The sequence below is a fragment of the Populus alba genome, chromosome 4 (assembly GCF_005239225.2).
Source record: "Populus alba chromosome 4, ASM523922v2, whole genome shotgun sequence".
NCBI lineage: Eukaryota > Viridiplantae > Streptophyta > Magnoliopsida > Malpighiales > Salicaceae > Populus > Populus alba.
The window spans coordinates 21,996,269-22,006,182 of record NC_133287.1 but is presented as its reverse complement, the minus strand read 5'-3'; the positions used below and the strand labels follow the sequence as shown (position 1 = coordinate 22,006,182).

General features: G+C 34.1%; 1 protein-coding gene across 1 annotated transcript; it reads right to left on the bottom strand.

The window, feature by feature from the left end:
- Positions 1–3,276: 3,276 nt before the first annotated feature.
- Positions 3,277–8,668, bottom strand: LOC118038831 (ATP phosphoribosyltransferase 2, chloroplastic). Its single transcript, XM_035045273.2, has 11 exons — positions 8,217–8,668; positions 8,052–8,111; positions 7,839–7,952; positions 6,886–6,951; positions 6,676–6,783; positions 6,479–6,562; positions 4,908–5,009; positions 4,641–4,754; positions 4,466–4,546; positions 4,117–4,236; positions 3,277–3,638 (listed from the first exon to the last, which is right to left on the bottom strand). The coding sequence occupies exons 1-11, from the start codon at positions 8,499–8,501 to the stop codon at positions 3,543–3,545; spliced, it is 1,230 nt and encodes a 409-aa protein (XP_034901164.1). The 5' UTR covers positions 8,502–8,668; the 3' UTR covers positions 3,277–3,542.
- Positions 8,669–9,914: the final 1,246 nt, after the last annotated feature.

The following is a 9,914-nucleotide window of genomic DNA, read 5'->3' as shown; positions in this document are numbered from 1 at the left end:
ACATGTTGGAATTTGATGGTTTATAATAGCCTAAGCTATTTTTATTTTTATAATGTACTAGATAGGTTGTTTATGCAGGGGGTTATTTTTGAAAATGCGTGCTGTTTTTAATTGTAAAACAATTAGAAAAAAATAAAACAATTAAAAAAATTGTTTTCTAAACATGTATTCAAGTAGCAATAAAAGATATATGATTTGGTTTTCAAGCAATAAATAAGTAATATATAAAAAAAACTTAATTAAACTATTTTAAATTTCATATAAAAATTAAATTATAAAATGTAAAGAGACACATGAATCTATTATAAAATTTTTTGAGCAACTCGAAACAAAAAGTGACATAATAAATAAAAAAAATATGAAAGCCCAACTTTTAAGTGAGAAGTGAAGTCCCAACAACAACGATTAACAGGTAAAGAATAACAAATGTTTGTCAACTTTTTGTTATTGCAAAGACTTTTAATAACTTAGTTAAATGTCTGCAAAAATATTTTATGTGTCTGAACCTGAACCCAGTGTATAAAATGAGTATGGTACATACCTTTAACATTCGTCTTAGAAGGTAAATTCCCCCCCAAGAGAAAGTAACTTAAGAGTACCTAAGCTTTTAAACTTTCTTGATCAAGCATTGGCCAAAAAACTCTTAAATGTAAATCAAAAAATCTATGCACACATCTAATTAAACAATCCAATAACTTTGTGTAAAGTAATGGAAAACAATTCACCAACAATAAACAAAAATGAAATTGAGACAACTAAGCAAAAAATAAAAATCAAGATATCTCACATCGCAACACATGTATTTTACGTGGTTATGTTCAATAAATTTCTTTATCAAAATAAATTTATAGTAGAAAAACACGTAAAATTTATAATAGAAACCAACATTCACATAAATTTATTTAATAATAATTATAAAAAAACAAAACAATGCAAGATTGCTCATAACACATTAAATTTATTGAACAATAATTAAAAAAAAAAAATAATAATGCAAGGTTGCATATATGAAAAATCTAATAAAAAAATCAATTTTAAAATTTTTTTAATCTATATAAAATTAAGAAAAAACTACAGATGAATTATACCAACCTAAACATAAACCAAAAATTTATTTGAAAAAATACACACAAATAATGCATTATTTTTTAAAATGCAAACAAAAAAAATATATAAAAAAACAAACCAAGCGCTTGTAGGCTTGGTAAGCCAAGCAATAGGGTTTGGCAAACATGACATACCTATGTTTCTTGGGTCTAGCAAGAATACGAGACAAAACTTGGTTGGGTCTGACAAACATGTCACACCCACGTTGCTTGGATTTGGCAAACATGCCATACAAACCATGGTTGGGTCTAGTAAGCATGGAAGACCCATATTGGTAGGGTCCGGCAAGCATGCCTAACCTACGTTTACTTGGGTGTGGCAGAAAAGCTAGATCCAAGTTATGTGGACTTGGTGCTAGCCAAGTCCAGACATCTTGGGCCTGACAAACTTGATAGACTCATGTTATTTGGACCTAGTAAAATATCTGACCAACATTACTTTGAATTTGATTGCCCGTATGGTCCTCACACTTTGGACTTGACCAATGCCAAATCTAGATGCTTTGGGTCTGACAAACATGTCAGACTAACGTTATTTGGATATGGTAAGCATGTCTAACCTATGCTTACTTGGGTCTGACAGACATGTTAAACCTAAGTTATATGGACTTGACGCTAGCCAAGTCCAGGGGTTTTGGGTTGGCAAACTTGCCAGACCCATGTTACTTGGGTTTGACAAAATATCTGACCCATGTTTACTTGAGTTTGACCAAATATCTGATCCACGTTACTTTGGACTTGGCTGCCCGCCTGGTCTATGCAATTTAGACTTGACTGGCACCAAGTCCAGGTGCCTTGGGTCTGGCAAATATGGCAGACCAAAGTTACTTGGGTCCGGTAAAATGCCTAACCTATGTTTACTTGGATTTGAAAAACATGATAAACCCATGTTACTTTGGACTTGGTTACCCCCTAAGTCCACCCACTTTGAACTTAGCTGATGCTAAGTCCAGGTGCCTTGACTCTGGCAAACATGTTAGACTCACTTTACTTGATTCTGATAAAATACCTGACTTACGTTATTTTAGACTTGGCTACTTGCTTGGTCCATACACTTTGGATTTGGCTGACACCTTGGTGTGGGAAACATGTCAGATCCACATAAAATTTATTGAATAATAATATATATATATATATAAAAAATATAAACAATGCATGACTGCACATGTATGAAAAATTCCTATAAAAAAATCTATATAAAATTAAGAAAAAACCATGGATGAAATCGTACTTATCTCCCTAAAAACTAAACGCAATCAATATCATTTTAAAATAAGCACAATCTTATTAAAACATAAATCAAAAATTTATTTGAAAAAATATACACAAATAATACATTATTTTTTAAAAAATTAAAAAAAAAAAAATAACATATGAAAAAAAGAAACAGGTCAAACGCTTGCATGGTCTAGTACGTCAGGCAATAGGATATGACAAACATGACTAACCCATTAACTTGGGTTTGACAAACATGTTTTACCACGTTTACTTGAGTTTGTAAAGCATGTTAGACTCACTTTGCTATAGTCTATCAACGAATGAAGAACAAAGTTAATTTAACATAAAAATATCTGGACCATCTTTTTTTTTTTTTTTTTTTTTTTGCAACAGATAAAGTGATTTTTCTAGAAGAAGAGGGAGGGAAAAACCCAAGAACTTGCTGGAGCGTGCACAGTACGCATCAACCAATTCTGAATATAAATAATAATTTATATACATATAAGTACCCAATTACCTTGACCCAACATGATATTTACAATAAAACCTTATGGAAATGACTAAAACACCCTACATGCACCATTGTTTTTGTTGAAACCCAAGGAATAATTTTGTATTTGAACTGTTTCAATAAAAAAAAAGGACGGAGAAGCCCCTCAACAAATATATGTTTTCTCCCCCAAGAACATGGTTACATCTTCACTATTTATTTTTATTTTTTTTGAAAAAATAAAAAAAAAACCCTAAACTTAAAGTTAAAATTTTGTGTTCTGAAGAGTAAACAATGTCTTTATTGTAGCAAAAAAACACCTAAATGGATCATTTTATCCCCAGTTATTTTTTCAATGCCAAATATATAACATGGAAGAGATAATCTTACCCTTAAGTGCATGCTTCACAAATTTCTTTGCCAAATATAATTTTATCATCACACAGCTTCAATCTATAATAATTTATGTCCAGGTAAACACTGAAATGGAACGGGCTCTTGTTATAATATTAAATCATCTTTATTCAATTTTAATTTAAAGACTTAGAATAAATTAAAGACAAAACATGACATGAAAGAACATTAAAGAATCAGACTGTCAACAAATTCATGAGTCACCAGAGCCTTGTTGACACGTTTTCTTCCCTTCCTGCTCATTCATTAAACTTGACAAAGCTTTTCGACCTTGAGAGCGGCTCAAATTTGCAAGGAAGTGGTAGAACCCTAAATTACAACCCCAGTTTTAAAAGAAGCTCCTTCCATCTTGGCGTGACTTCCTCAAAAATGTAAGTTAAAGGAGAAACTAAAACACCGCTGCCTCCAATCTACATCAAAATATGTACAAGAAGCCATGTTAACCCAGTCCTGTTAGGTTGGGATTCAGATAATAAATCTAGCCATGGTTTAAATGCATGCATCGGAGGTAAAAGTGTAGAGTTCACAGAGTGATGTTACGACATTGTCACATACACATAATAGAATTCAAGCCAATATAGAAGGGTTCTGGAGACCTGTCATGTCCACACCAAACCAAAAGTTTGTCGTGTCAGGATTGCCAAGTTAAGTTATGCAGAGCCATCATTGATATACAAGTTATCTACAGAGACTGAGGGATGAACTGTTCAATGAGACAAGATTACCACTCCACCGACCCAAACCCCTCCTGATTAGATTTACAGCAACTGACAGCGAGAGTAAGAATAAACAGAACATCAAGTGCACTCTTCTCAGCATTGAATATGGATCCAGTTTGTGTATCACGGCATCATGCTTCTGTTAGTCTATTATGGTTAGACAACTCACCTCTCTCAGCTGCTGCACAGACTTGTATATTGCTTTCTTTGGAACACATATCACTATAGCATAGTAATCAGGGGTAACCTTCCCATTATGTTTGCAGAAAACTGGACTTATAGTAGGTCCCTGTAATAAAAAGAACACAGATGAGCTTCCAAATTGCAAAAAACCTGAGGGGGTAGATAGGTGGTTAGCATCTCAGCATTCTCGGCCTCATGAGGCTTTGGCCTTTGATTTTTCCCGTTTTGGTAGTGTGAGTTTCGTCAAGCAAAAATACCGGATATGCTAGTCATTAATTGGATCTTAAACTAAAGATAGAGGGCACGAGAAAGTTTGCTTCTGTCTCAAACCTCACCTCCAATCCGGACAAAGATGGTTGGCTGCACACTCGTCCAGCCACTTCCTCTGCACTACTTCCTCTCATGTGTGCAGTCACCTGCCATGAGATGAGAAAGTGTTAAAACAACAGAACGTGAACAGGAAAGAGAATAAGGTGGGAGAGTGAAGATTGAGAAAGATGATAACCACACCGTGAACTGATCAACCGCCCTCAAATGAGCCTCAAATCTTTCTAGAATCTCTTTTGTTCTGCACCTCACGTCCTCTTGTTCGACCAATGATTTTCTCCTAGCAACAAGAACGGCCTGAAGAATGTATGGATTTTAAGGCAAGACAAAACGTGTTAAAGGCAGAATGTAAAACCAGTTATTTAGACAGGTTATAAACAAAAAGGAAGAAAAGAAAAGAAAAGAAAAGAGAAACCCTCGACTGAGCTTCAATGCACCTTGATCGCATACCTGGCTCTCCAACAAAACTCCACCTTCAATTTCTTTCAAGTTGTTTTCTTTCAGTGTTGTTCCACTGCTCACAAGGTCCAAAATAGCATCAGCTATCCCCATCTACAATAATAGAAAAACGATAGTCTCAGTAGATACATGTGTATGGCCAGACTATAAAATTCACATAATTATGATTGCTCAAGAGGTGGAAGTCGCAAGTGAATAGAGCAGAAGTGCAGCTCATTAAGACTATTGTTAATGATAATTAAAATTTTCCAGATTAAGAACACTTGACCTCATTGCAGCCCCACCTGGCTTAAAATATCTCTAACCAATAGGATGTCAAAACGTGAAAAGTTGGATGGAAATTAACATGTTAGTCACTGAATATTCACAGCATGTCAACAAGGTCAGATCTTTAACTTTTGACTCATGCAAATAATCCAATGAAAAACAAATAAATACTGTGATGCACGATTTCAAAGAAAAGAGAGGATAAAGAGAAGACGGGGAAGGGAGGAACACATGTAATCTCCATGTAAGCGTGGGGATACAGAGCATCATCATCCAAGATAAGAAACTCTTAAACCAAGAAGCAAGAGACACAGCTGCAGAAGTGCAGCTCAACAGGATCAAGTCATGTAATCTTTTCTAGATTATGAACTGAAATCTTGACCTTATCAACTCCTTTTTTCCTGACTAACCTCCAGGACTAAAACATTAACAATGACAATGTCTAAATGTTGAAAATTGAAATGAAATATTCTCACTGCACTGAAATTACAGGTCAATGGATTTTCATGGTTAGTGAAGACAGTCGAATTCTGTAAAGCTATTTACCGATTTGTTAATAGTTTAATGAGAAAAATCAAACGGAAAGACAATGTCATATAAAAGAAAAGTTGAGCATGTCTCATAATTTGTTTCTGCAGGAAAAAAAGAAGATTGATAAATATGAAATGATGAACTGGGGGATCACGTAAGAACTGTATGTCCACTGCAGCCTGCTGAGTTGTGGTGAAATAAATCAAAACTATCTTCCAAGAACCTCATTCACGAGGCAAGAACCTCGGTGGGCCAAGAAAAAAAACAGGATTCTTCCCTGTTTCTCTTTGCATCAATGCACCAGACTAGAAAGAAAGTTGGACTTTCGAAATTCTCTTTCTAATCTGTGCAAAGATAAAGTTTATTATAAAACACCAAATAGTTAATTCCTGTAAAAAGAATCAAAATAGACAAGGATAAAAACTAAGCAAAAGAAAAGAAACCTAACAAAGAAGGGGCTGGGGCACTTTCTAATCGGTGAAAAGATTATGTTCATTATAAATTCAAAATAGTTGTCCTGTAAACGCAAGAGAAAAGAAGTCCAAAAAAAAAAAAGAAGCAGAGAAAGGGCCGGTGTCATGAAGCTAAATCTTCAATATGTAATGGTAGTAAATATATGACATACAATAACTGTATAAATAAGCTTAGATACTAGCAACATTCTATTGGCTTTTCATTCAGGCTTACCTGAAATATCAAATCATTCAAAACAATATTAGACGAGGAAAAAAGTGATTCACTTATGTTAAAGAATCGATTCTCACCGCAGGAGCAGCTTCCAGTGCTCCATCAGCAGTTGAAAATGTCACATTCACGAACCCATTATCCTTCATAAATTTAGGACCAAGCTGTAGATAAAGGCAAAAGAGAATTAAATTCAAATGGTTCACCAAAGGCAAATGCAAGAGAAAATGTTCCCAGAAAGCATTGATCAGGGTATGTTATAATAAAGTTATCATACGTGAGTGAAGCCAGTAGCTACTCGTAGAGGTTTCGAAGCTGTCCATTGAAGCATTTGTGATAGCTCCCTCAGTGAATTTATACTTTCAAATATCCCATGATTAGGAATCTGAAAGGAAAAAAAAAATGAAATGTTATGGACGGTGAAAACTATGTGCAAATCAGCTTCAAAGGTTGAAGTTGACTTCAAGTAGAAAAAGGGAAAATTTACTGCAAGGGATAAACGGCAGTCCCCGTATCCAAGAGCATCATGAACAATGATAAGATCTTCATTTCCCTGACAAGGAGTTTTAGATTGAATAATAAGTTTCCAATGTAAATGCACTCTTTAATTGTGATAGAAAGAAACAGAAACAAGCTTGGAAAGGAAATGATGCAACCAAATGATTTTCATTTCTCCAACCATATACTTTTTCATATTAAAACAGAGAAACAACAGTTGAATTCACCAGGTAAAGAAACATAAATATAACTGAAGTTTGGCCTACATTTATAAAATAACCAACGCTCGATCCTAAGCTTGGGAATTTAGCTTTGCAGTAAGAGTTTATGGCCTTCTAAAGCCTGTGTATACCAAGTATTTTGCATGGTACAAGAATTCAGTTGTCTTTGTATTGCAGGGAACCCTTTATGTAGTTGAGATTTGTTCAATTATAAATCATCATTAACAACAGCAACACTCAAGAACCCTTGATAATTGAGATTTGACCATTAGCAACAGTAGCAACATTTACCATGTTCCAGCTATTCACAATTTAGGAAAGGAAAAACGAAGGGAGATAATGTATCACCAATTTAAACATGCACCTATCGCATTTTAACCTAACTTCTAGAGATGGAAATGCTTTAAGAATCGAACAAGAACATGTGCCAACGGTTTTCTACACTGAATCTCAATGCCAACATTTCAAAAACACATAAAATCAGTTGTCTCTATGAGGTTGAAACTAAAAAGGGGAGAAAAAGATTCAATGTGTTCTAATAAATGAACAGTAATTACTCACTAAAAGAAGATTCAATGTTTTAATTAATACACAAAAGGGGTGAGTAACTTCTCCAGCTTGGATCTCATAGACATCAATGAATAGACATAAATCGCAAGTAAAAAAAAGATAGCCAAATAACTTCCACAGTACACTATAGTTAGTCCTTAATTCTGCTTACCAGTCCATATTCACTGAAAGTATCAAAACCCACAATTCCAATGTCCAGATCTCCTGACAACAACTTTCTTACAATGTCTTTGGGTCGTTGAAACCACACTTCCATGTTGGAAAGCTGTACAAGAGACAAGAGTAGTTGCAGTAAAACTATTACATATGCCTGTTTATCGTATATAGTATCAATCAAATTAACATCTCGAGAGAGATTAGAAACCTGAGGAATTTCTGCAACGTATTGTCGAGGGTTGACTTGCTTCACCAACAACTGACAATCCTAAACAATAATCAAGACAGACTTCATTTATATATGTGGGGACAAAACAGAAAATTGAAAGAGACAGACAGTACCATGCACTGATGTAGAATGCAGTAACATTACCTTGAGGAGATCGAGAGTATCGGCAGCCATGCGTCCTTTGCTAGGCAAACCGAAACGAATCACTTTTCTTTCAGACAGTACACTAGTACTAGTCTCATTTTTCTCAATAACAGCAACAGATTGCAGCTGCTGGGGCAAGCAGCAAGCAATGCTGCTGCTCCAAGTGGTATGTGGCCGTCGTCTTTGAGAGCAAGGGACATGAAAACATGGAGGGAGAGAAAGGGAGGAAGAGAGAGGAGAGGAGCATTGTTGGAAGTTTGGCAAGTGAAGTCGCGACAGAGACATCTCTATTGAATGCGGGACTGAGCGAAGAGATAGACAGAGAGATGAGGCAGCAGGGAAGAAGATGGATATGCTGAAATTGATTCTCCTGGCTTTCTGCTGTTTTGTCAGCTACACTCCGGGTCGGAAAATTAAATGAAATATTTACGGCGATAACCACGTGCTTCAAAACACATTGTCCTTTGGAAAGCTTCAAACGTCAAAGCTTACAGCCACGACTGCTTATTTTAGCATGATAACTTTAGAATCAAATTATTAAAAGCATAATAATTTTGATTTGACGTGCTATTAGTTCTATAAAATTAACAAAAACTTTAAATGCATCAGCAAAATAATATAACACAAGAAACATTATAATGATTATTGAAATAGTAAAATGACTTTTTCATCCTTCTAACAAAACCAGCCAAACTTGCAACTAGAAGTAAAATTATCCTTTCCAGGGGATTTATTAGCCATTATAAAATTATCTGGGATAAATTTGTTAATATGCTTTTTTTAGCACAGTGAAATGATTTTGTTTTTTTTTTTTTGTAAAAAGTATATATATTTTATTCAGGAGCTTTTCTGTTTTTCAATATTATTTACACAATAAAATTACACTCATACCATTAAAAATAAAAACAAAAAAGCACTCGAGGGCTTTTTAGACCATTTATTTGTTTTGAAACAATAAAATAACCTTTTTTGCCACTGAAATATATAAAAAAATGAATAAGCTTGAGTTTATGGTGTTTATATCCTTTTATTTTGGTTTATTTGTAGTTTTTAGATTCTAGTTGTTAATTTAGTCATTTGATAAAGATGAAAATTAAGGCAATAAGTGAACACTCTGACTGTGCTTTGGATGATGCAAATAGCGTTGTTCAATGGCCAAACACTGCCTTTTAGGATAGTATTGGATTCATCTCGGTGATGCCTCCATGATTGGATGACGCGTGTGGTCGTTGGATTTCTGGTTTGGAGTCGATAACCCTTTTTTCCCCTTCCCCCTCACCTCTTGATTTTCGTGCTAACCCTTCAAATTTTTGAAGATATCCTATAATTTGTTTTTTTCCTTCAAAATTACTTTTTGTTTTTTTTACCTCCTTTTGTTTTTATTTCAAATAATTTCTTAAATTAGAATTTTTTTAGTTTCATCCCCTTTGAATTTTTTTTCATATGTCAAACTTAATCGTTATTTTTTTTTTTTTTTTAGAACATTTTTAAAATTGAATTTCTTTTATATTTTCATTGTTTTTTAGTTTTTTAGTCCTATCAATTTTAATCCTCATTTTTTATTGTTGTTTTTTCTACATTAGAAATTTTTTGAGGCTGATATTTTTTTTTTTTCCAGTTTCATCATTTAACGTTCAATTGGTTGGGTGATGAATTTATTTATTGAGTTTGGGTCTAGGATTTAACAGTTATGAATTT